General features: G+C 41.5%; 1 protein-coding gene across 6 annotated transcripts; it reads right to left on the reverse strand.

The window, feature by feature from the left end:
* Nucleotides 1-6,876: 6,876 nt before the first annotated feature.
* LOC308587268 (cryptochrome-1-like) lies at nt 6,877-26,316 on the reverse strand. Of its 6 annotated transcripts, none has more exons than XM_081194733.1 (11): nt 26,188-26,316; nt 18,836-19,299; nt 18,068-18,184; nt 16,490-16,640; nt 15,231-15,371; nt 12,713-12,883; nt 12,263-12,403; nt 11,308-11,459; nt 9,518-9,615; nt 8,789-8,899; nt 6,877-7,270 (listed from the first exon to the last, which is right to left on the reverse strand). In XM_081194733.1, the coding sequence occupies exons 2-11, from the start codon at nt 19,246-19,248 to the stop codon at nt 7,164-7,166; spliced, it is 1,602 nt and encodes a 533-aa protein (XP_081050859.1). In that variant the 5' UTR covers nt 19,249-19,299; nt 26,188-26,316; the 3' UTR covers nt 6,877-7,163. The 6 variants fall into 6 exon arrangements, with proteins under 6 accessions (XP_081050859.1, XP_081050857.1, XP_081050858.1 ...); XM_081194731.1 differs by lacking the exon at nt 26,188-26,316 and adding an exon at nt 21,251-21,359; XM_081194732.1 differs by lacking the exon at nt 26,188-26,316 and adding an exon at nt 20,795-21,228.
* Between the last annotated feature and the right edge of the window lie 1,295 nt (nt 26,317-27,611).

Genomic DNA, 27,611 nt, shown 5'->3' on the forward strand with positions numbered 1-27,611 from the left:
GTGTTGTGAAACTTTCTCCTGGTGTCCTTGTTTCCAGGTTCAAGTCTAACTAAGTCTGAGGAACCTATGAGATGGACATAATTGAGAAGAGTAAAATTTCAATTTTTAAGTGTCTCATTCTGGTATAAAAGATTCATAATAAAGCATAATTATTTAAACTCAACTAATTAGTTCTTTTGAAGACAGAAGTGCCTGGCGTGCTCTGGTCCATGGGGACACGAAGATTCGGACACGACTAAATGACTAAACAACAACAACAACAATTACCGTATTTTTCGCTCTATAACACGCACCAGACCATAACACGCACGTAGTTTTTAGAGGAGGAAAACAAGAAAAAAAAATATTCTAAACAAAATAGTGGATATATGATTTTTGTGGTTCATGCTGTGGCCACAGACATGTGATCTGACAGTGAGTTTGGAGTAGCCCAATGCAAAAATCCTGTGGATCCATGCTTTATAACCACGGAGGAGGGAAGGAAGGGGAACCATGGATCCTCTGCTCACGACTGCAGCAGATCCCACCCGCCACCCGCAGGCATCCGTTCCATAACACGCACAGACATTTCCCCTTACTTTCTAGGAGGAAAAAAGTGAGTGTTATGGTGCAAAAAATACGGTAGTTCTTTAACAGATAATATGTTCAGATTTAACCCAATGCCCCGAGTTCCCATTATTCAGAGGCTTTAGTAGTCACTGAACTTACCTAGTCTTCATTTCGGGCATCAAAGGTGAAAATAAATAAATAAAATCCAAAGCAGTGGCACATGACCAGTGGGGAAATGATTATAGCACAATCATTACTTCATCTTTTCATTCTGAACAGTGAGCAATGATTCGCAAAATTGCAAAATTCATCTTAATTGTACTATTAACTCCTGTTCACACCAACAATTATCTGTTGAATGAATCAACTTCTATTTATTCATTCCCCACTGCCCTCCACATTACAACTGGTGAGATTTAAACAGCCTTAGCCTGCCATGTTAGTTTCAGATAACTGAAATAAGAGACAGGATGAAATTTAACCGATAAAATCTTATTTTATGGTTTAGTGTTGTTTTTATTTTGAATTATATTTGGGAGGTACCATAAGCTTTTTGGTGCTCAGGACCTCTAACGGTCTTGATCTGGCTCTGGTCCTGATCTTGCAGGTAGTAAACATAGTTGCATATTTTTGTATCCATAACAAATGAATAGTAAGGCAAGAGGAAAGAAAATGGCATTTATGCCCAAATATGTGTGCATACGTTTGTCACCTAAAAAACTGAACAATAAACACCTTTTAACAGAAACTCCTCATTTTGTAAATGATCAACATTGATATAAAGATTTTAACAAAAATGTTGGCAAATAGAGTACAAGTAGTGATATTGTCTATAATAAGAAATGATCAGGCAGGATTTATTAAAAAAAAAACCTAGGCAAACATACAATACAATATTAGACCAGTAATAGATTTAATAGAATTAAAAATAAAGACCAATTTGTTATCTTATCATTAGATGCTGAAAAAGCTTTTGATAAAATTTATAAACATTATATGCAGCATGCATTAAAGAGATTCAGGTTTCCTTTGGATCATGATACCATATGATATACCTACATCAAGTTAAAGCAAATGGCATTATGTCCAAAACCTTTCCCCTATATAGAGGAACTAGATGAGGATGCTTCCGATCCCCTTTTTGTTTAATATCTGCTTAGAACATTTGGCCTGTGGTATTAGACAACTTAGTGAGATTTGCAGAACAGTTCACAACTCAGCTGAATATAATTTTGTTTTACTTGTGAATGATATACAGTACTTTTGTTTATTACAAAATCTCACACTAAGGCTACTTAGTATACTAAGGCTGATGCAAACAATATACTTTTGGTCAAATTTACTGGCTACTCTATTAACTGGCTTAAATCAGAATTGATGCCAATAGGTGAAAAGGTGCTCACTTTTAAGAAATCAAAATTCCATATTTGTTCAAAATCCATTAAATATATAGGTATTTTAATACCAAATGACATAACCCAGTTATGTAATATTAATAAAATAATCAAAAAGGTTTCTTTAGATATTAATAGATGGGAGGTACTTACCCTTTGAGGAAGGGTGAATCTTCTCAAAATGAATATTATTCCCAGACTAAACTATATTCTGAAAGGAATTCCAGTTCATATTCTGATAAAATATTTCTTTAAAAAAACCCTCCTTATAAAGGAAATGCCTATGGGCTTCTTCAACTCCCAAGATTACTGTTATTAAAAATGCAAGTACAAATTAAACAAGGAGTATTTGGCATTCCAAAATTGAAATTATATCACCAAGCTTACTTATTGTCAAATACTAGTTACTGGAAACCCAAAACTAGTGATACTTTTCTGACATGAACAATCCTAGAATATACATATATAGGTCAGGTCTTTTATTAGGGATCAAAATACACTAAAACCCAGGATTTGCCTGATGCACTTTTTTCAGTTAGAAAGCTATGGAACATTATGTCTCATAAAAATGCATTTGACAATTTCCCCAATTCTAAACTGACTTTGTGGGGAAATCCTACTTTAACACTTTGGTGGGAGGGGAGGAATGGCAGTATGGAATAACTAGATGAATGTGGGTATACTAACTTTAAACCAATTGATAGAGAAAGCGACTATATACAACAGCAATCTGCTGCAGGTGAAATAAGAAAAATGCTGCTTTGAAAAATACGTTTTATGCAATGTCCGATGCTTATAAATTTTTGGAGGAACGTATTAAGTTAAATATTACTTTGGCCGGAAATTAAAAACTGTCAGATGAAAGTTCTAAACCAACTATATATGGTTTGGCAGTGGGTTGACATAAATGGACTTTTTGTGTCCTTGCTTCCGCTAGAAAACTGATATTGATACATTAGAAAGATAATACCATGGCTTCCTTGGAATGATGGATATTCCTACACTTGCAACATACAGATTGCTTGTAGACGTAGATTGTGTATGGATAAATATAAGGATATTTGGAATCCATTTACAGAAAAGCATAATGTTGTTATACTCATTAGAATAATTGTTCTACTTCTACACACACACACACACACGCACACACACATATTTACAGATTGTATTATACCACAGTTTCAAGTAATTTTCTTTTTGTTTGTTTAATTTTGTTTTGTGTTCACTTTTCCTCACCTTTTAATTCTCTTTCTCTACTGAAAAGTTTCAATAAAATATAAATATAAAACATAGAGAATACTGCATTGAAGAACCCATAGAATGGGTTACTTCTCTAGACATAGTCCTGAAAAAAGATAAGCATCTATGGCTGTGTCTGGGTCCTAAAAAAGCTGAATAAATATGTTAAAAGAGAACAATTTCCGATACCCGCTAGTTCTTTGGTCAAATGGTTAAAGGGCGGCATATGCCAGCATCCAATGGTAAAAATAACAAGGGAGCTTCACGGTTTCATCTTAGTCCTGGAAACACCCCTCCCATGATGTTGCTCAGTTCTTCTCCTGCAGCAGCTTCTTATAAGGCTTCTGTGTTATTCTTGAATCAATTAGATTAATCTTCTTCTGTTTATAGTCTTGAAATTTGGATTTTTAAAATATTATTATTATTATTTGCTATTTGTTGTTGTTTAGTCGTTTAGTCATGTCCGACTCTTCATGACCCCTTGGACCAGAGTATGCCAGGCACTCCTGTCTTCCACTGCCTCCCGCAGTTTGGTCAAACTCATGCTGGTAGCTTCGAGAACACTGTCCAACCATCTCGTCCTCTGTCGTCCCCTTCTCCTTGTGCCCTCCATCTTTCCCAACATCAGGGTCTTTTCCAGGGAGTCTTCTCTTCTCATGAAGTGGCCAAAGTATTTGAGCCTCAGCTTCACGATCTGTCCTTTCAGTGAGCACTCAGGGCTGATTGCCTTAAGAATGGATGCGTTTGATCTTCTTGCAGTACATGGGACTCTCAAGAGTCTCCTCCAGCACCTTAATTCAAAAGCATCCATTCTTCGGTGATCAGCCTTCTTTATGGTCCAGCTCTCACTTCCATACATCACAACTGGGAAAACCATAGCTTTAACTACCGTATATTATTATGAAATTGTTACTGTTATTATGGTTTCTGTTGTTGTTTTGTTTTTATCAAATTGATTTTGTGGTGTTTGAAATGTATTCCTATTTTCTTTGTTAAGACATTTTGAGCATGATTTTTTGTGAAAAAGCAGCATACAAATAAAATGAATGAATGAATGCCTGTCCCAAATAATCAGAACTAGCGGCAAAATAAAACAAAACAAGACTAACATTATTATTGTCAGTTTGTATTTCTTAGTACAGAAAGTATTGATCTAATGTGTAGAGATCTTTCCTAGTCTAATTACCGTATTTTTTGCACCATAACACTCACTTTTTTCCTCCTAAAAAGTAAGGGGAAATGTCTGTGCGTGTTATGGAGGGAATGCCTACGGGTGGCATGCCTACGGATTTTCCTCCTCTAAAAGCTACGTGCGTGTTATGGTCGGGTGCGTGTTATAGAGCGAAAAATACGGTAATTCAAGAGGGCTCTGGAAGCTTCTCTGTGTGAAAGAAACAAGCAGAAGGTCCATGTTTGGGTTATTCCTTCAGCTTCCTTAAACTGGATTTGTTATCTCTTCTGTCAAGGTCATGCGGGCTGTGATATTGAGGCCAGGAGGAGCCTGGGTTTCACTTTCTCTTTCTATCTCTTTCCTTCTGGTGTGGTGTTCTGTATATAGTACGCTTAGTGTTAAGGGTTAGACTCATTATAAGTTATTGTAAGTTTAAGTTAAGTCTGCTGCAACTGGATTTCTTATAGACAGTGCCAATCCTGAATGTACTGGATCTGTGACCATTATGCTCATGTTGCCTGCAATAGCAGTGAAGCTCTGCTGGATGAAATACAATTGCCTCTGGTCTATTTTTTTGGGACTCCTGCAACCTGTTTAAGTTTTTACTCTGCTAACTATATGTCAGAGTTCTGCTCTGGATCAGTATCAAGTGGAATTTCATGACAATTATTTCATAAAATTTATACACTTCTCGATTATAAAAAAACAAAAAAAATCAATGGATGTTATGGGGTTTTGAGGATACACAGAAAGGCTGTTGAATGCAGGGCACTGAAGCAATGATTTGCAGAATGAAAAAAAGGAAACTCAATCATGAACACCCTTTGTCCGCCTCAAAAGTGAAGTAAGCATAGTCCTCCACCTCACGTGTGAGAATTTGTTTTTGTTTAAAAAAAATGCAATCACTTTCATCATTCATTGAAGGAGAATTATTGGTTGAGAGGGTATGGGAGGGTATAAGTATTTTTGGCACAGAACCTTTTCACTCAAACATGCCAGGGTTTGGTTTATGATCCTGGCTTGATGCTGGCTAATTTGGGAGCAACAAACCTGGATGTTGGGTTCACATGTCATGGGAAGCCAAATTAATGAAAGCTTCTCATTCAGAGCAAAGCAGAAGGAAAGAGGCTCTTTGCCCTAGCACACGGTTTGTTCATAGCAAACCAGATAAACCAGGCACCTCAGCTTATTGCGACATGGAAATGCAGCCATGTTAGGTGCTTTTGTGTTGCAATGAAGGAAGTTAAGCACAACTCTCCAACTAAAATCAACAGCTCTTAAAAGTAGTGCATGGTTATATTTCATCCTCTGTTTTTTCATTGAAACATATCTTTATTAGGCTTCAAACTGACATCAGAATAAAGGCATTGCAATGGTATGAATAGGTAAGTGGAATACCAAGATCCCCCCCTCCTTCCCCTGATCTCCAGAGTAGGAACTGAACCACATTTTCAGCTAAATACAGTACCAAAAATGCTCATGTGAATGTGGGGGATACCATCTTAGTGGAAAAGGTTATGAAACAGTAGCATATATCTATAAAATCATCTGAATCCTGTTTGCCGTACATGACTTTCATGCTTAGTGAGTTTTTCCATTAATGCCATTGTCCATACTTTTCGTCTCTACATGAGTAGTTGCAAGTGTTCTAGATGGATTGGTGATGAAATGAAGTAATTGGTGGATTAGAACCAACACATCCTTCCCTCTCCCAATTCAGTCGACAACTGGTCACCTATTAAAGGGAGGTTATTGTCACAGACAACTCTAGAGAACCCCGCATTTCCCCTTATGCTGAAGGGCTGACCTCCCTCTTTGCTATAAAATAGTGAGTGGAACACAAAAGGGATGAGTGGTGAGATTGGGAGGCACTAACTTGGAGGTCCAAGAAGACTAGACTCAAAGGTGTGCAGGGTGAACGGACTGGTAATTGAGTGCAAGAGGCTTATGGTAGATCAGAAACGGCACGGCTGAAAATCAGCTGACATCTGCTTTGTAGTATTGCTTTTCAGCTTCTTCAAGCTGTGCATAATTCATCCCTCAAGATCTAGTTTTCTGCTTCTTTGTTTTTAAACATCTCCTTAATATGCAGAATCTTTCTCCCAAGCACCACAGATGAATTGGTGTTGCTTGTGTATTTTTAGGTTTCCTTCCTTCTTGCCGCAATTAATTAGCAACTGTTTCTTGATTAGCCAGTCACTTTAATGATTACTTGTAGTTTTTAAAAGGTGCTTTATGTTTTAATGTTGTATAAAAGCATTTCTATAACTACTGATATGGTGGTTATAGAAACACTTTTCTAAAATAAATATATTGTCCGAATTGTAAATCCACTAGAAAACAATTCCATTGGTTTCATATTTTGTGGCCAGCTTTCGTCTTCAGCTGTTAACACAGTGGTGTGAAAATAATTTATTAAAAATACTATCATCTTTTCTCAAAGCAAACATTTGACTGACCACTGATCAGAATGGAATCCTGTCAAAGGATCTATGTAAACTAATCAGAACTCAAACACTGAACCTTTTTCCTAGAAATGATTTATTAACCATCTGCATAGCAAGTTATTCTATGAATTATTTCAAAATTAGCTGTTCAGGGTGGGGGTGGTTCTGGAGGAGAAAATTCAGGAACAGACAAAGGACCAAATTATTTACATAATATAAATAGCACAAATTAACCACCTCATCACTTCTTTCTGATTTTGAGAAGTCTCTCAAGTTGCCTGCTTAATAAGTGCTTGGAAGTGTGTCCCAATGAATAAAGTGGGACTTACTCCTGAGAAAACCTAAACAGTATTGGGCTGTCAGTCAATCAGTTTGTCCTTGTTCACTGCTTCTGGCAAGTTTTTTCTTTTGTGAGGTCTCTTCAGAACGTCCACGCTTTAGCTGCATTTCCATTGGATCATCCACATCATCTAGAAAGGAGGTGAATACCATATTACTGCAAAACTGCTCAGAATATGTACACTAACTAAAACTCGAAGGCTGAGTTTCACTGGTGAAGAGATGGAATACTCTTTTTATGTCTCAACGGAAATATCCCCTCGGTCAAATCCAATAGCGCCTGACTAAATTAAGGGAGCACTTGAAATGTAATTGCAAATAAAATACTTAGGCTGGATACCAAAAGCTACTTCAGGCACACTCAAGGACTTGAGTTTGCCAGGAGGGATTTTTTATTTCTCCCTCACTGTCCCCCCCCCCTTCTTCTCTCTCCTCTTTCCACCACCACTAGCATCTAGTTTTGAAAGTTCCCTCCATTTCAAAAGTGGTTTAACATATTGTGAGAAAGTCTCACTGGGCACGTAGAACCAGTTGTGAAAATTTTAGAATCCTGGCTTTAATATCTTTAAAGATACATAAACAATATTAACTATGCCTCCTGGAGTAATTAGTTCCTTGTACTTTCCAAAACATGTTATAATTTTTTTTAAAGCACACAGCAAAATACCAAACAATGACAAGTTTAGGAAGTAAAAGACATGTAATGACTTATTTTTCCCAAGAGAAAATTTCTAAGAATGTTCCCCCCCCCTTAGAATCTTGTGAAAAGAAATCCATTATACATTTTCATACTTTTTTAGCAAAGCCTTTCCTGAATCTCTATACAGCCTCTGCCATTTGGCATTCCTTTCCTTAGCATCACTCCTCATTATCAATCTCTAACCTCCTGTGTTATCCATATATAATGCAGATTATAAACTGTCTGGGCAGTGATAAAAACAAAAGGCTAAGGGTGACATCTAACACTGAGCAAATGGATTTCTGCTCACACAATAGGATTTTCCTTACCCCTGCTGCCCCCCAGCCCTCTGGAGCAGATTTTTGGGGAGACAGTACATTCCACCAAAGGTGCCCGTTCCACTAGGGGCAGACATAATTGGATTAGTCTTAATTTTTTCTGAGGCTCCGAAAATAGTCTTGAAAGTGCATAAACAATGCCTGGAGAAATCTCTGAAGGGACTGAGTTCACTTCCCACGAAGAGCAGCAAAACTATGCACAATTTGCACATATGTTTTAAAGGCAGAATGGAACCTTTCTTAATAAAGAATTTGAATTACCTAGATGCAGATTATAAAGAGAGATCTACAACATTGTTACTTTTAATTGTAGAGACGCTACCAGGCTTTTACAGTGGTACTTCGGGTTAAGAACTTAATTCATTCTGGAGGTCCGTTCTTAACCTGAAACTGTTCTTAACCTGAAGCACCACTTTAGCTAATGGGGCCTCCCGCTGCCACCGCCGCACAATTTCTGTTCTCATCCTGAAGCAAAGTTCTTAACCCGAGGTACTATTTCTGGGTTAGCAAAGTCTATAACCTGAAGCGTCTGTAACCCGAGGTACCACTGTACTATGGTTAGATATCAGAATCAAGAGAAACCCACAATCCCTGTCAAGTTGGAAGAGCTCAGTGCCAGCCTGCGGACGCACCTCTTGTGAGCTGAGCCGTTTTATACTGTTCTTCTCTAACCTGTTTCATCAGCTGTAGATTGTGATCACTGACTTCTTTGTGGTTTACAATAGGAAAGGGATAATCTTTACCTAATGGAAAACATAGGAAACAATGACAGAAAGGAAACAGAATTACTAACAGTAACTCTTCGAATTAATTGTATCAGATCTTGGTAGAACCTTTTCAAATTCCTGACTGAATACCAAAATGGGATTCCATCTCCAGCTGCAGGCAAACACACTGGCTTAATAGTTAGACCAAATAAGCATAATGGGCAGATAAAGGCAGTCATGGGAGGGAGGGAAGAAGGGCCCTTCCTTGCTAAGTCCCTGAATGAGGAGGACAGGATTTGACACCAGGGAAGCAGAAACTTCAGAGCTGCTAAGGTGAGCTGGGTGCAGTGGTAATGGTACTTGGGAAACAGAAAGGTGGACTCTCATTGCAGCCCAGGGAATAGAGGAACATGTCAATTCCAAAGCTGGGAATCTGGTCATCTGCCCCAGCAATGGGGTCATTGGAAGTGAGGCAGTGCAACACAGTATGGTGATGGGGAATACCTTCTGAGAGCCTGCCCTGACTGGAGGGGGCAGACAGAAGGATAGGAAGCTTAGGTACTGAGAGGGAGGGGGAAATATGGTAAAATCAGGGAAAGCAGGGCCCTACTCTGCTGGGTACATAGTGAAAATTTATTTTGTTTTGAGTATTACCTATAATGCAGCCTGCCTCTATCTGTGTCTCTTCTGGTGCTACCCAAGGTTCATAAATGTACTGGGAGGGGAAATTCTTCAGCACTGGGAGGTATTTTCTGAAAAATATAATTAGCACACACCTTGTTCTATATTATTATTATTATTATTATTATTATTATTATTATTAAACTCTGGGCGGCTCCCAATCAAGTGTTAAAAACAATACAGCATTAAATATTAAAAACTTCCCTAAACATGGCTGCCTTCAGATGTCTTTTAAAAATAGGATAGCTGCTAATTTCCTTGACATCTGGTGGGAGGGCGTTCTACAGGGCAGGCACCGCTACCAAGAAGGCCCTCTGTCTGGTTCTCTGTAACCTCACTTCTTGCAATGAGGGAACCGCCAGAAGGCCCTCGGTGTTGGATCTCAGTGTCTGGGCTGAACGATGGGGGTGGAAACGCTCCTTCAGGTATACAGGACTGAGGCCATTTAGGGTTTAAAAGGTCAGCATCAACACTTTGATTTGTGCTTGGAAATGTACTGGGAGCCATTGCAGATCTCTCAGGACTGGTGTTATGTGGTCCCGACGGCCACACCCAATCACCAGTCTAGCTGCTGCATTCTGGATTAGTTGTAGTTTCCGGGACACCTTCAAAGGTAGCCCCACATAGAGCGCATTGCAGTATTCCAAGCGGGAGATAACTAGAGCATGCACCACTCTGGTGAGACAGTCTGCAAGCAGGTAGGGTCTCAGCCGGCGTACCAGATGGAGCTGGTAGACAGCCGCCCTGGACACAGAATTAACCTGCGCCTCCAAAATGACTCCCAGGCTGCGCACCTGGTCCTTCAGGGGCACAGTTATCCCATTCAGGAACAGGGAGTCCTCCACACCTGCCTGCCTCCTGTCCCCCCAAAACCGTACCTCTGTCTTGTCAGGATTCAACCTCAATCTGTTAGCCGCCATCCATCCTCCAACCGCCTCCAGGCACTCATACAGCACATTCACTGCCTTCACTGCTTCTGATTTAAAAGAGAGGTAGAGCTGGGTGTCATCTGCATATTGATGAACACCCAGCCCAAACCCCCTGATGATCTCTCCCAGCGGCTGCATATAAATGTTGAAAAGCATGGGGGAGAGGACAGAACCCTGAGGCATCCCACAAGTGAGAGCCCAGGGGTCTGAACACTCATCCCCCAACATCACTTTCTGGACATGAGCCAGGAGAAATGAGCAGAACCACCTTATTATTATTATTATTATTATTATTATTATTATTATTATTATTATTATTAATGCTGCCCTCCATCTGAAGATCACAGGTTAGTTTACAGTAAAAAAACCACAAAAATACATAACATAATAACAAACATAACACTATTCCCTCAATTTAAAAGATTATAGATTGTTTAATTAGCCAAAGGCCCAGGAGAAGAGGAACTTTTCAGATTCAGGACAGACAAATGGAAGTAATGCAAATTTAACACAATGCCTATTTAATTTACAGAATTTGCAAGTTGCCTGCTTAGGCCACCTTGTAAAATATCATTGGGAGAATGCAGATTCGCAGAGAGAACTTGCTCAGTCCAGCCCTTCATTTATGAGGTGCGGATCAGGGGAGTTTGGCCTCTTAATACATACTCTCCGAATTATTCCACCCTTCCTGCTTACCTTCTTGTGGACATCTTGAAAGGCATCTGATTGGCTACTGTGGGATGTGGACAAGATGAACCACTGTTCTTATCCAACAGCACTGCTCTTACGGTTTAAAGCATGATAGACCCTGATGTATCAACCATGCGTACTCACCGGATGTATTGTCCTTCGGGATCTGTGCGCTTGCCAAAGCGAACAGGACAGAAAATGCGGGAGTACTGGTGGAAGAAAGCGCTGGCTGACAGCCACATCCAGTTCCCTGCATTCACGCTGTAATCTGCATCCAGAAGCAATTCTTCAAACACCTGTAGTTGAGGAGAGTCATACCATTAAAATAAGAGGCACTGCAAAGTTGGGCTGAATTGAACCCACATGAAATTGCTGGCTCTCCTCAAATTTAAGGGGGGGGGGGCGGATTTTGCAAACCTGGGTGGTAGTGTGACTGGGCAAGATGTTTCAGGGGAATCCTAGGAAGTGAGGAGCTACTGAATGGACTTCCTTTCCATTTCCCCCCATTGTCTTTTTGATTTGTTTCAAAGCTGCCAGCAGCAAGAGCTACGGCTTCCCAGCATGCCTCAGGAATTATGTCTATGCTGGCAGTGGAATCATGGGATTTAATGTCCCTGTGAAAGCCCCCTCCCCCCCCCAAAAAAACCCCCAACAACCATGCACATAAAAGACTAGATATATGGGACAAGTTTAAGTTAGAACCTTTCCCTGTGACATCAATGTGAGGAATTATTATTAACTATTCAATCATGTAAGCCATCACTCATATTCTGAACTGGTATAGATTTGCCACCTTAGAACTATATGTAATTTTTACACTGATTTACTTAACAGTGCAATCCTATAAGTATATTCTGCTGAGTTCCTCACAAGAGAGTGAGCATACGATTACAGCCTTAACCCTTTTTCATTCCAAAGGATACTTGCTGTTCACTCAGATCAAAATTATGTTTGCAATGAAGTCCCCCCACCCCCCACCCTCCGTTTGCCAAGGGGAATGCTAACATTAAACACTGAGGTTGCTTTCAGATTCCCTAGAAAGTCTGCATTTTACAGGACTATGCCAATCAGGGCAGAAGACAAAATAAGTACTGCAAACCTCCATTCCTTCTTCCCAACTGATCCATAGGTCTCCACGTGTGAGGAAACAGGCCACTGCGTGGCGAGCAAGATGATGGACCCAGCCTTCCTGATGGAGCTGAGTCATAATGGCATCAATCCAGGGAAATCCAGTCTGTGCCTAAGAAATAGAACAATTTCAATTTTCTTGATCTGCTCAGATGTGCTGCACTCCCACCTTGTAACTCTCACAATAGTTGACATTCTCTCTTCTTACAGAGACTAAGGACCGAATGGATGTGATGATAAATGCACCATTATTGATTTATTTCCCGTATTTGTAGTCTGCCTTTCCCCCAAAAGTCCTAGAGCGGAAAAACATAGCAGAGGTAAAGCATCTTAAACCATAACATTTATATAATTCCAGCATCAGCAAAATACTGGAAACAATGGCCTCAGAGTACTAAAACAGTCCAAAGAATCAACATACCGTTTTCCATTTGTGGAGTTTCTCTGCATCTTGGTACCATTCTATCTGAAGACAGATGGGATTCCCAACCATTTTTGTAAAGTTGGGTGTTGCTGATGCTACCGTATAAAAGAATTCCCTCCACAGTAGTTGTCCTTGAAGAGATACTGGTGGCAGGGAATGGTTCTTTGACTGTAATATTGATAATGGAACATGAAAAAATGGGAAGCATGATTTAGCTCAACAATTTGTAACATTTAATGGGGTTTCAGCACTGAAAGCAGCAAGCCAGAACCTTTCACAAGCTATTTTGTTCTTCCAATGTTTTATATATGCAATTGTTTTATGTTTTTATTGTATTGTAAATCGCACTGAGATGCCTCATGGAAGAGACTCAGAGATGAAATTAAATATTTCAATTTATTTCCAAGCCTATTATTGGATCCTATTACCTTGACGTGCTTAAAATGGAATCCTAACACTTTATAAAGCAAACTATAAGTATTTTAAAACCTTATGAATTGGGCAGATATAACAAATTACACCTTGTGCTTTAAAAAAAATCAGTATACACAATTGTACATACAGTATATTACATCATCTTAATCTAGATAATCCAATCAAGGCATTTCTTGGTAAGACCACTGATCTAGATGGAGATTTACAAAAGGTTTCAGATGGGTTTCACTGCACTCGCTTACAAATTCAGGCATGGAACTGGGAGATACTCTTGGACTCTGTTAACTAGGGAGGTGCCTTTCTAGGAGTGCCTTTTACCAGCAAAGACTGGTTCACCAACTGCAACCCTAGCTGCAGAAAGAAGACCTAGCCTCAATTACATATACATGACTCAAGCTTCACCACGGGCAATGAGCAAGCATGCAGCTTCCTGGACCAAAGATTGCAGCTGCTGTGCTCCTCTCCCAATTCTCCTACTGCTGGGCTGCCCACGGCTAAGCCTTGGTTTGACTTACAGTGGTGCCTCGCAAGACGAAAAGAATCCGTTCCACGAGTCTCTTCGTCTTGCGGTTTTTTCGTCTTGCGAAGCAACCCATTAGGGGCTTAGCACTATTAGCGGCTTAGCGGGCTTAGCGGATCAGCTGATAAGCGGTTTAGCGGCTTAGCGGATCAGCTGATAAGCGGCTTAGCGGATCAGCTGTTAAGCGGCTTAGGATCAGCTGATAAGCGGCTTAGCGGCTGGGGAAAAAGGGGGGAAGGAAAAAAACCCCGCAGGAACTCGCAATACATTTTCGTCTTGCGAAGCAAGCCCATAGGAAATTCGTTTTGCGAAGCACCTCCAAAACGGAAAACCCTTTCGTCTAGCGGGTTTTCCGTCTTGCGAGGCATTCGTCTTGCGGGGCACCACTGCAGTTTTACACCTGAACACATGGTTACTCTTGCTCAGTCAAATCACAAGCTGTAACCAAGGTTTGTTCTTGATTTACTCCTCACGGTTTGTCTTGGGAAAAGAAACCACAAGCTTGGGTTTGGAAATCGCACCAAACCAAACCATGACCTAACCCTGGTTAGCGCAGCCGGACTGGAGGAACGATGCAGTTGCCATGATATTCACTCCCGGAACTCTTACATTTCATCATTTGTGCTAACCCATGGTTTGCATTAGTGTTATATGTGGACTGGACCAGTGGTTACATCCAGCCTAGAGTACTGTAATGCTCTCTATGTAGGGCTGCATGTAAAGACAATCTGGAGATTTCAACAGGTGCAAAATTCAGCCTCCAGCATGCTTATGTGCAATAGGCAGTTTGAGCATGTCACAGAACAGTTTTGCATCAGTTGCACTGGTGAACCATTTGTTTCTTGGCTTAATTTGAAGTGCTAGGACTGACCATTAAAGCTCTGAACAGTTTGCGACCAGGTTATCTGAAGAACTCCTACTATGCCTATACGAAACTGCTCAGGTCCTAAGATTGGCCTCCTCTCAGACCTGTCACTAAAGTTGAATGGGTTGCCGGGTACTAGGGTCATGGACCTTTTCAGTGGTGGCCCCACATCCGTGGAATTCCCTCCCCTGAAAACTCCACTTGGCCCCGTCTCTTGTAGACAGTCATTAAGCAATCCTTAAAGACTTTTCTTGATATTATTGATGGCCTGGCCCCTATATACCTTTCTTTCTTTTCTTTTTTTACTTTGCTGGTGATTTTATCATGTTTGTGCAAATGTTTTGGTTTTAACATTTAATATGTGGGCCTGCACTAAAAGATGGGGTAGAAATAATAATATTTTTTTATTTATACCCTGCCCTTCCCTGTTCAGAAAACTGGGCTCAGGGCAGCTAACAATAAATTTAAAACACTTAATTGTGATACAACAAAAAACAGCATAAAATACAGTATAAGAGCATGAATAACAATAAATTCAAAATTCAAAAATCAATTTAGGGGAAAATCCATCCAATATGTTAAAGAAATAAATCATGCCTAGCTGCTGTAGGAAAAATAACATGCTTTTTCTGGGAATGGAAATTTGTCACATTTCCTTGCTTAACATGTAGATAAGCTGCATACTGCAAACTTACCTGAGCATAAAGTTTTGACAGCCTGTGAAAAAACATTCGAACTGATAAACAGCCCAAGCTGAAATAGGGACTCAAGCCTGTAGTACTTGGAAGCAGAGAATTTGGGATTGTTCTTGGCTTAGCAAACTTTGCTACCCAACCCTAAAAAGAGAAACACAAAGCAGAAGAAGCACAGCTGCTATGGAATGACAGCTGTGCTACAATGAGGCAGTGGGTTCTATAAGCAAACCTTATTCCTCTTTAGTTTACCTTTGTATGAAACCCTTTATGTAAGCCACCTTTGATAAAATTCAATGGAAAGGGCTAGAAATAGTTTAAAAACAAGTAAATCTATAGCATGCCTATGCTCCATGCTAAGAACACAGCCTCCACACTAGTAGTAGTGAAAGTGGTGCCATCCACATGCTGTGAACTACAACTCCCATCATCCTTGACCAATGATCACACTAGGTGGAGCTGATGGGATTTGTTGTCCGCAACACCTGGAAGGCACTTAGTTGGCTATCCTTGCTCCACACTATAGTTATGTGCTGACAAACCTGAGCCAAAACAAGTTCAGTACCTTGCTACGCAAAGGGCTTCCTCAGCTGATAGTAGATTGTCAATGTGTATAACAGGTACATAAGTAATTGTACATGAATGATTCTCAGTACTTGTGCCAGCAGTCTACATCAGCTGTGTTGTTCTCGATACCTTTCTATTTTCACCTAAGGATTGTGTTATACAGGAACTTGCAAGAAAAGATAAGAAAAGAAGAAATGTGCTCGCTTCGGCAGCACGTATACTAGAAAAGAAGAAATGTATTAATATTGGAATTAGCCTCATAGGTTATACACTGTACATATGAACCAAATATGTTGCACATACTGGGCTAGACCTTTATGATAGGTAATAACCAGTAAAATTTTCAGAGTTATTATCATTCAATCTGTTGCGCTTTGTGTACTGTGACAAACCTGAGCCAGCATAATATAGTGGTCAGAGTGGTATTCATTAGAGACCCCAAGAGCACTATTGCACCCATGGGTGCCGCACTGGTGACCCATGATATGCAGAATAAAGATAAATATTGGAAGGCAATTTTTTAAAAGGAAACAAAAAGCTGTGGGACTTTCTAGATGACTTCAGATATGAATTCTTTAGGAGATGGTAAGTGGCTTGCATTTAGATTGTTCTTGCAAAGGTGATCAGAAAGACTGCTGATTATCCTCTCACAAACAACATGAGAAAGGACAGATACACCTTGAATTAAGACTGACCTGGTTTTTCAGGTGCTCTTCAAGTCGTTGGAGCCCATTAGTTTCCCCTCCTCTCCAAGATGACTTGTACTCTTTGGAAAACCCAAGGTCCTCAGGGAGAGGCACCCTATAACACTCAGCCAGACCCACTTCAGGGAGAGGACTGAGTTTTCTAAGAAGGAAATAAAGAGACTTATTTTGAAAACCAAATGTTATATCATAATGAGGCAAACAAACACAATCAGCTTGTTTTATCACAGAACAAGTGAATGCAGCAGAAAGTGTTGCTTGTTACCACCACTGGAAACCACCCATGTCCTAAAGCCAACAGAAAAGGAAGAAACATAATAGACTGGAATAGCTGCCTCCCTTGCCTTCCTATCTTTGCACAATCAGGCCCAACATATCATGCTATGTTTCTAGGAAACACTGCAGTGGTCATGCAAATTAGTGTCCTGAGATGGGCTAACAGGATTTCCACACCCACAACCCTAGTGGGGATGAGAGAAGGATTTTTAAAAATTATTATTGTGCTGTAAATAATTAAAGTACATTTGCCATGGGTCCATGTGGAAAGCCTTGGTAATTAAAATACAGTGGTGCCTCGCAAGACGAAAAGAATCCGTTCTGTCATTCTCTTCGTCTAGCGGTTCTTTTCGTCTTGCGAAGCAAGCCCATTGAAGGATTAGCGGATTAGCGCTATTAGCGGCTTTTAGAGGCTTTTAGCGGCTTATCTGCTGATCGGATCAGCTGATAAGCGGCTTAGCGCTATTAGCGGCTTATCTGCTGATCGGATCAGCTGATAAGCGGCTTAGAAAAAGGGGGGGGAGAGAAAAAAAACAGCAGGAACTCGCAAGACATTGTCGTCTTGCGGAGCAAGCCCATAGGAGATTCGTTTTGCGAAGCACCTCCAAAACGGAAAACTCTTTCGTCTAGTGAGTTTTCTGTCTTGCGAGGCATTCGTCTTGCGGGGCGCCACTGTAAGTTGTAAAATGATCATCAATTCATAGCCTCAGTTCATACTTTAGTACATCTCTGTATTCATGAGATCGACAGCTGGTATTGTGCTAAGTTATGCTTACCAAAAAGAATCTTTCAAAACATGCCAGTATACTGAGACTGTCTGGCCGTTTGAGATCCCAATATATCAAGTCATAATCAAATCCATTGTATGGATAGATTTCAAATTCAAGTATTTCACCGCAAGGCAAATTTTTCAAATTCTGATACGTTCATAAACCCTGTTGGGAGTCCCAACACTGGTTTTCAAATGTGATCATCACAAGTGGAGAGTTTACTAAAGCACTACCACAATATCCCAGAAGATAATTATGTAACAAAACCAAAAGTAATTTGACTCTCAATTTGGACATTATGAAAACAAGGATCACATTAATCTTTTGATAAGTCACATGGATCAAACTTTTTTTGCTTTGCAAAAAATACTTATTGCAAAATTATTTTAGATTGTCTTTTGTAAACCACTTTAGCTTGAATAGGTGGTATATAAATGTTCTTAAATAAATAAAATCATTTTACAGTGAGCCAGCTATTGCTAGAGGAAAATTTTTATGTTCTAGTGGTACAACTATTCCTTACTGTGAATTCTCAGCCGTAATGTCTTGCACAGGCATCTCGGGATCTCCAAGCACTGTTAGTATTTGAAGAAACCTTTTGTATGTCAATGGTGGTGTTCCTCCGTTTAGTTCCACAATCCTGTATAACACAAGATGATTACACTATGAACAGAAACCGCCTGCAAAAGGAAGGAACTTGGGTGACAGTAGAGGAACTAAATTTTCTGTAAAACTTTGTTCAGTGATGTTTATTCCCTAATGTGTTTAGCACTGCAGCCTAAACTCTTCATTTTAATGTCTGCGCTCATAATAGTGGTGCCTCGCAAGACGAAAAGAATCCGTTCTGTGATTCTCTTCGTCTAGCGGTTTTTTCGTCTTGCGAAGCAAGCCCATTGACAGATTAGCGGATTTAGCACTATTAGCGCTGATCGGATCGGCTGATAAGCGGCTTAGCGGCTTAGAAAAAGGGGGGGAAAGAGAAAAAAAACCAGCAGGAACTTGCAAGACATTGTCGTCTTGCGAAGCAAGCCCATAGGAAATTCGTTTTGCGAAGCACCTCCAAAACGGAAAACTCTTTCATCTAGCGAGTTTTCCGTCTTGCGAGGCATTCATCTTGCGGGGCACCACTGTACTGGCCAGTTCTGCAGCAGAAAGGAGTGAAGATCTGCATCATCAACAGGAACATATCTATGCTTGCAGAACGCAAGCTAGGTTTGCACATTTGTTATACTGTAAAACCACCAATGGCCCCCCAGGAGATAAGCTTTCTTCCCCTTGGTCAGCTCCGTACCGTCTGACGTCATACAAAGTGTGCCCCACCAAAGAAAATACTTCAAATCCCATTTCTTTCCCCATAACTTGGATAGTCTTCTCCATTTCCTTGTAATATGGTTCAATCTCGTCATCGAAAGTCACTTGGGTAATATTCCACTTTTGAACATGTTCCCGCAATACAGCCTCATACTCCCCTTGAATAATCCATAAGCAAGAGTTCAATTTCTTTAAGTTTGTCTGGAGATCTTCCAGAGTCTGCAGGAGAAAATGCCAACGTTTAGTTCCCATTCTAGTTGCAGATGTCAAAAAATTTCTATCCAATAGGTAAACTGGATATACGATTTCGGAAGACTTCAGTGCAGCTAGCAAAGTGGGGTTGTCATGTAGCCGGAGACCCTTCCGAAAAAGATGAATAGTCCGATGAGGCATGTTGGATATTTATTTCACACGTAAAGGAAGAAATGTGGGGAGAATTCAGATCTACAATAATGGGGGAAGAAAAGAAGTCCGGGTTTGGTATATATTGCAGTAGTGTACAGAAATAGTCTGGTAAGGCTGCTAGTTTAAAGAATAAAAAAAAATTAAGTTTTATTATTAACTCTTGGGAAACAAATCCATCCTAAGCACAAGCTCACTATGGAGACACGATGTTAAACAAAACAGGCCCCAACACTGTGGCAAAATAGAAAGAAAGCCTGAAATTGTTATTTAGGGGAACTGAATTTAATTCAATTAATTATTTTCAATAAATTATTTTCCAGAAATTTGGAAGATCTCAAGGGGCCAAAAAAAAGTGGTTACATAGCGCTATATTAGAAGCAAAAAAAAAAACTTGTTTTGATGAATTGGAAGAGTCGCAAAAAGATTCCACTGAGCATATGGATTGATAATATGGACAGATTAGCTACATACAAAAGAACTGCTTGTCGACGCAAAATAAGAATAGATAAATACAAAGAAATTTGGAACAAATATCTAAGTGACAAGGCGGATAACAGTGGGAAATAGAGGGGGGAGAGAGTGGTGATAAACAAGGAGTAGGCATAGGGATATTACTGTATCTAAATTTGTGTTATTATTGTTTTTATGGGTTTTGTTGTACGTGTCTTTCTAGCTTGGTGTTTGTACTGATTAATATTTTTTTAAAAAAATTAAAAAAGAAAGCCTGGCTGAAGGAGGAGGAAAGTAGTAAATCCTAAAAGGAAGTTATTTACATGCTAGCAAATAGTTAGGAAAGAAGGAACCAACAGAAGGAAGATCAGGTTCCCTCACCCCAACTAGCTTGGATGTCCCCATGCCCTAGTGTTATGAGGGAGTAAATCTTCTATTCACTTTATCAATATCTGCATATTGCAGTAAACAGCAGAGGAGGTAAAGAGCAGGAAGACAGATTGGGGTTATTAGCACAATGGCATCTAGGTCACAGGAAGCCAAGCAGACTCCTCAGAATGGGAGGAATACCTACTTAGGTGCAGCTGGAAATTTGGAAAGGCAGCTTTCAAAAATAATTTTCAAAAAGATGGTTTGATGGACTGACTGCACCCTGACAGAAAACATTCACAACAGATACACTCTATTTGTTGCTTACTGTACTATACTTTTAGACTCTCCAGGCTCAGTCCAATCCCAAGCATGTAGGTGGTTAGAAATCAATGCGACTGCAGATATATTGGTTTTGAAGTCTGCACTGGCATAAATTTATGGTGAATTCAGAATGCAGCTTTCCAGCACAGAATCCAAAATCTAATTGTTCCAGGTCATTATTCTATCCTTGGCCATAGCTCAACGAACACAAGCATTTGCATGCATTATATGTTAAAATAAAAAGCTGTAATCGGGATTAGCAACACTTATCCACCAGGTGCAAAAAAGAGAGAGAGAGAGACCGGAGCTCTTGCACCTCCAATAGTTAGAAGAGGGAATTTCTGCAGGTATATGGACTATGGTGCTGGTGCAGCTCGCATCTTCTACACACCTGTCCAAGGTGCAGATGCCCACTCCTTTTTATCGTCTGTCTCCCTAACTAGTGGCGACTTTCTTCCTCTTGCAAATGCTCGCTTCAGAGGAAGGAGTTCTTCAGGACGATATCGAGGGAGGAAAAAGGGGTTGCGTTCACTCCCCCTGACTGAGCTCGGGGGTTACCAAATCCGCCGTCGATGCAGTTTGCTTTTTGTCTATGCAGGAAGAGGGACGGGAATCAACCCTGCACGTTTGCATGCAGAGACGCATTCAGCGTCCAGACGCGGAGTGTAGGCTTCGGGGGCAGAGGGGAGAGCCCCTACCGCGACGGGGAAAAGGGGAACCCTCCCAGGGCCTTGCCAGGAGCTCCAGGGGTAAGGAGAGACTCGGTAGCAAGACGGAAGAAATGGGCGTCCCCTTCCCATTCCACTCTCGAGAGGCGGGCAGGGGGCTGCTGGGGACGCGGGGTTACCTGTCTCTCTCTGCAGCGGCGCAAGGGGTCTTCCGGGCAGCCTCAGCACCAGACCTTCCTCTTTCCGGTTGCGGCTCCTCCAAAGCGGCGGCGGAGGAGTTCAGGGGGGGCGTGGCGGTGGTTCAGCAGTCGCTTTTGCCTGGATATGCGCGGGGTTGTGTTTGCAAGAAGACCGGGAGCCGACTCGGGTCTGGTCTGGGTCTGTTTAGGGAAGCTTTTAATGTTTGATGTATTACTGTATTTTAATATTTGGTTGGAAGCCGCCCAGAGATGGGCGGGGTATAAATAATAAATTACTATTACTATTACTATTACCATTTCATAGGCGCCGACTCCATGGGGCTTGAGGGGGCCCGAGCCCCCTCAAAAATTCGTTTGGGGGGGCTCAGCCCCCCCAATAATCTCGGGCGGCGGTGGGCGCGTCCGCGGCTTTTATAGGGCGCCCGGCGCGCACCAGCTCGATAACGGGCACCGGCGCGGCGGGGGGCGCCGGGCCGGGGGAGGGGGGCGGCCGGCCTGTCTCCTTGGCAACCCCATTGAGCAGCGCCGGCTCCCCCGGGAGGGCCATCCCCCCGCTCCGCCGATCGCCAACACCGCCGACGCTGTGGCTGCCCGAGCCCGAGCCAAAGCCCGAGCCCGACCCGGAGCCCGAGCCCGAGCCTGAGCCCGAGCCCAAGCCCGTCAGTCAGTCAGGAAGGAAGGAAGGAAGGAAGGAAGGAGAAATGAGGAGGGAGACGAGGGAGGAAAATTGCGCGCAGGGTGAAGAAAGGAGAAGGGCGAACGAGACGAGCTTCCAACCCAAAAAAGGGCTGGAAGACTGGGAGGATGCAGGATCGGGAAAGAAAGCGACGCCTTCCCCGCCCGCGACGTCGCCCGCTTGTCATTGGCAGCGCAGCGGGCGCCCAGAGGGGCCGCGGAGGACAGCTGCGCGGCTAGCAAGGTGTGCCGCGTAGAGCGCGGCCCTTGTGTGGCCCGGTGGCCAGGCAAGCTCGGGCGGGGACCCCCATGCGAATCTAAGACGGGAGAAGAGGGCAGAGCAAAGGGGGTCCCTTCCCCAACCTCCGGCTTTGAGACTTCCCTGCGCCCCAGAAAAGCGAAAGGATTTTCTCTCTTTTATATATATATAAATATTTTATTAAGTTTTCATTTTTTTTTTAATAAAATTTTTATTGGTTTTACAGAATTTTTTTTTAAAAACAAACAAACACTTAAAAAGACAAACATACACGTATAGTTTCATAACATATTTTCATAAACCTCTTTTCTAGGACTTCCCCATACCCCCCCTTTCTGCATCCCAATGTCCAAAATTTTGTAGCAACTCCCAATTGTTACTTTCAACCTCTGTCATCCTAATCCTCTCTATATTCTGATCTTATATCACTGTATCCCTTTGTTTCTAGGAACCACAACACTTTAACATTCATTAAGTTTATGATAGTCCTTAAGATAACTTTTAAATTTTCGCCATTCTTCTTCCACCGTCTCTTTTCGTTGGTCGCGGATTCTGCCTGTCATCTCGGCCAATGTCATATAGTCCATCACTTTCATCTGCCATTCTTCCAGAGTGGGTAGATCTTGTGTCTTCCAATACTTTGCGATGAGTATTCTTGCTGCTGTCGTAGCATACATAAAAAAAGTTCTATCCTTCTTTGACACCAATTGGCCGACAATGCCCAAGAGAAAGGCCTCTGGTTTTTTAGGGAAAGTACATTTAAGTACCTTTTTCATTTCATTATAGATCATTTCCCAGAAAGCCTTAATCTTCGGGCATGTCCACCAAAGGTGATAGAAAGTACCTTCAGTCTCTTTACATTTCCAACATTTGTTATCGGGCAAATGATAAATTTTTGCCAGCTTGACTGGGGTCATGTACCACCTATATTTTATTAAGTTTTCAAATACAAAGTTAGAAACATACACTGAAGAAAAAAGTAAAAGAACAAGAAAAAGAAGAAAAGAAAAAGAAGAAAAGAAAACCAACCATTCAACACATTTTTTATATAACTAACTGGACTTCCTCGCATCTCCCTTACCCTGCATTCTTTATAATAAAGATATCAGCAAATTATTACCTTGTTTCGTACCTTATTTTGTACTTTTCAAATACTATACCTCTAAATTTAACATACTTTTCATCAGTTACTTATATCTTAAATTAAACATAGTATTACCTTAGATTTTGACCTTTTCTTACTTAAAATATAATTTCCTGTTTCCCAAATCTAATTGCTGAAGCTATAGTTTCCGAATCGTGTAAATTTTTAACATTCATACAACTTATATTGTTTTTGTAAATAGTCCTTAAATTTTTTCCAGTCCTCTTCCGTTGTTTCTTCTCCCAAATCTCGGATTCTGCCAGTCATTTCAGCCAGTTCCATGTAGTCCATCAATTGCGTCTGCCACTCTTCCAGTGTGGGCAAATCTTGTGTCTTCCAATATTTTGCGATAAGTATTCTTGCTGCTGTAGTTGCATACATAAAGAAAGTTCTATCCTTCTTTAACACTTTCTGGCCAACAATGCCCAAGAGGAAGGCCTCTGGTTTCTTGGGAAAGGTATACTTAAATACCTTTTTTAACTCATTATAGATCATTTCCCACAAGGTCTTCACTTTTGGACAAGTCCACCAGAGGTGAAAAAATGTCCCTTCAGCCTCCTTACATTTCCAACATTTATTATCAGACAGGTGATATATTTTTGCAAGCTTGACTGGGGTCATGTACCACCTATAAATCATTTTCATAATATTTTCCTTCAAGGCATTACATGCCGTGAATTTCATTCCGGTGGTCCATAACCTTTCCCAGTCCTCAAACATGATGTTATACCCAATATCCTGAGCCCATTTTATCATGGCTGATTTGACTGTCTCATCCTGAGTGATTTTCTCTTCAACCTGCCCTCCATCCTCTTGCAGAAAACTCTTTGCCTGCCCTGCCCGTATCTCGTTTTTGCTTTTTAATTCCACACACGCACCCTTCGGACTTCGTGGCAATCGGGCGCGCGGGTGCATTTCCTAAGAGAGTGAGGACCCCCGCCTCCTCCCCACCTGCTCCCTCGCCAGCCAGCCAGCCGCGCGCCCTAGCCGGAGAGCCCCGGCCGTCCCCATCGCGCAATCGGCTGGATCTCCCTTCAGCAGGCCGTGCTCACAACTCGGCCCAGGGACCCCCCAGCAGCGGATCTCCGGCCCAGCTGAAGAATCCGGCAACAAGCCCCCTCCTCCCCAATCGCTCCGCCGAAATACGCTCCAAAACCCCCCAGATAGGCCGCCGGCCGCCAAGTCTAGTGGCGCCCTGAGCGAGGGTCTCTCCCCAACACCGCCACCTCGAACTGCGTTCTCCCGGCTACCCGAGCGAACCAGCGGCAGGACCCCGGTATGGGCCCCCCCAATATTTTTTATAAGTCGGCGCCCCTGCCATTACTATTACTATTACTATTCTTGTGCTGCAGCCCTAAGCAGGCAGCAGCAGCAGCAGTGATGTGGGAAGGAAGCCCCGCTGCAAAACGGGAAACCGACGGTCGGGGTAATAAATCCCCGAGGACTGAGCCTGATATCAGTCACCACTCTCAGTCAGACCTTGCTTCTCCTGAGGAAGCGTGTCCAGACTTGGGTTGCTTGTGTGACTGGGTGCAGACCAGTCTGGGAAGTGCTGACACCTTTTTTTCTCCTACGCTGCTGACAGGCAGAAGTTCACCAGGGGCAGTTGCCCACACTGGAGAGGCGGCGAGGTTGCGTTACTTTCTGCTTGTTTATACAGCTTTGTGAAGGCGCTTGAGACCTATCAGAACGCAAAGGTGGAGGCATCCCATGCACATCTATTTACGTAATATATTTCTAGCTTACCATGCTGTCAGATATCGCAACAGTAAAATGATCAGGTCGAATGCAATTGTTAAAACCAAGGTCCTTTACAGAAAACAGGTGGCTTCATACTTCTGATAGTCAAAACTGACTATCCAACATCCATATGCCAGGGCCGGGGGAACTGTGATCTTTTAGTCTCTAGATGCTGTTGGATTACAATTCCTGTTGGCCACACTGGCTGGGGCTGATGTTGAGAGTGCAAGAACATCTGGTTCCCTAGCCCTGCCCTAGGTGAACAGGATTACTTTTTATTGGACCAAGATAAGTGAATGTAGAGAGCTATAAAATGTCAAATCTTATATACCAGAGAATATACAGTGGTATCTCGGGTTAAGTACTTAATTCGTTCCGGAGGTCCATACTTAACCTGAAACTGTTCTTAACCTGAAGCACCACTTTAGCTAATGGGGCCTCCTGCTGCTGCCGCGCCGCCAGAGCCCGATTTCTGTTCTCATCCTGAAGCAAAGTTCTTAACCTGAGGTAATATTTCTGGGTTAGTGGAGTCTATAACCTGAAGCGTATGTAACCTGAAGTGTATGTAGCCCGAGGTACCACTGTACTTTAAATACTACCCATGCTAAGTAAGCAAATACCTTGGTAACAAAGTATGGAGTTGTGTGTGGGGAGGAAATAAATTTCACAATATTAATGTGGAAATATGCATATTTCTTACAGCCCGCTAGTACCATTTCATATTTAAAAATCACATCTGTATATCTTTTATGTACATGGTAATCATTAACATGCTGAATTATAATGCTTCCCAAATCTCTCTCAAGATTCAGAACTCATATTTTTTGTGTGATCCAAATCAAAGAAGTGCCCTGGAAGGGAAGGCGATGACACTGTGCCTCTGTCTCTTCTGACACACTTTAAGTGGAATCAGGAGGATCAGGACTAAATCCTCCCAAAATGTTGCAAATGTCTTAGGCCTGTTCTCCCAGTTCACTTGGAATCATCTTCACAGGCACAATCTTCAAACAACAAACTCTGAAGCAATTCCACTGCAAAAAAACTGGACTGGTTAATTGGCTTAAGAACTGAACCCCAAATGCACCTTGTAGTGTTTACCTTTTTCTGTTGAGGACTTTTGACTCCTGCTGGGAATCCCAGGATTATATCCTGTCACACAGTTCAAAGCTGTTCACAGGAATTTGACTGGCATTTATGTGACACCTGGAAGCTTCTGTATGTGCTTGCCTCACACACAATACAATAACTAGGTCACTATGGGCAGAATGTAGGTCACTCTAAATCCCTTCTCCTTCCTCCTGGCAAAAGCTGCAGCTGACTAATGCCCACTTAAAAGAGTACAGGCATGTGATAGGCATCTGGTTTAAGGAGCTATGCAGATTCTATAGGCAAAATAAAATGAAACCTAGCATTGAAGCCATTGCTATTCCTACTCAAAGTAGGCCCACTGAGTAGAACACAGTTGGATACAACCCTTAATTACATGCTAAATACCTGGGGTTTTTTTGGGGTGGTGGTGGTTAATATTTTATTAAAGTTTTGATAAATACTTGGTTAAAATTATTCAAAGTGAAAAGGGTTCAGGCCAATGGTGCATTAGGTTTTGCAGCAGAGGCAGTGAAGTCATTGTTTTTAATTATTTTTGAATGTAATTGTTTTTACTGATAATTTTATTGTTTTATTCTTTCTGGGGTTTTCACAACCAAGTGATATATAATATTTTATGAAACAAATACGTGCAGCATACAATTGAAGGCTGCTTTGTAATGTTCTTAAGTAGAGTTTTAACTTGCATAACCAAGACTGACATCATATAGCTCCTTACCTGAAACTCACTGAACTCAATCGGAGTTCCTTCTGAATAAACATGTGTAGGATTATGCCATTAGATTACAATCAGTGTATACTTACTTATCTTAGTGCCATTGAATATTATCAAATTACATAGAAGCATGCTGTAATATAAATTGCCCAATAATGAAATTCTCTTTAAAACATGTTGACATCTTACACATCCAAGTTACTGGCATTTTTTAATCTGCCATAAAGAGTTTAAGGGCATGATCTCTGCTATTGAACAGGGCTTGATTATGTAATGATTAAAGGATAGTGTGGGGTGCAAAACTGTAATTGTAATTTGTAGGGGGCGGGCCATACTTTATTAAGATTTCTTTTTCAGTCTGTCCTGGGCACATAACACTGTATACATATGCTTTTTAATCTCAGTCCTCTAAAGTACATGAGAAATAGTTATCTTCCAAAAGGGGTGAATTTAATGACTCATTGCACTCCTCACACAGATGGAGATGCACCAATGTACTTATGCTTTTCTTGTGGTGTGCAGGTCAGCTAAAGATGCTGCCCGGAGTACATGAACAAAAATAGGCTTACAACATAAGCAAATTAAAGCACCCCCACTATATATATTCAAGACATTTTGTTGTTGTTGTTTAGTCGTTTAGTTGTGGCCGATTCTTCATGACCCCATGGACCAGAGCACGCCAGGCACTCCTGTCTTCCAC

This window comes from Podarcis bocagei (assembly GCF_964188305.1).
Source record: "Podarcis bocagei genome assembly, chromosome: 5".
NCBI lineage: Eukaryota > Metazoa > Chordata > Lepidosauria > Squamata > Lacertidae > Podarcis > Podarcis bocagei.

Coding starts and splice junctions, on each gene's coding strand:
- LOC308587268 (XM_081194733.1), bottom strand. CDS start 19,248: ATGCCTCATCGGACTATTCATCTTTTTCGGAAGGGTCTCCGGCTACAT. Junction 16,641..18,067: donor ATTACGGCTGAGAATTCACA/GTAAGGAATAGT, acceptor TTTCCTTCTTAG/AAAACTCAGTCCTCTCCCTG. Junction 15,372..16,489: donor AAGAGCACCTGAAAAACCAG/GTCAGTCTTAAT, acceptor TTCTCTTTTTAG/GGTTGGGTAGCAAAGTTTGC.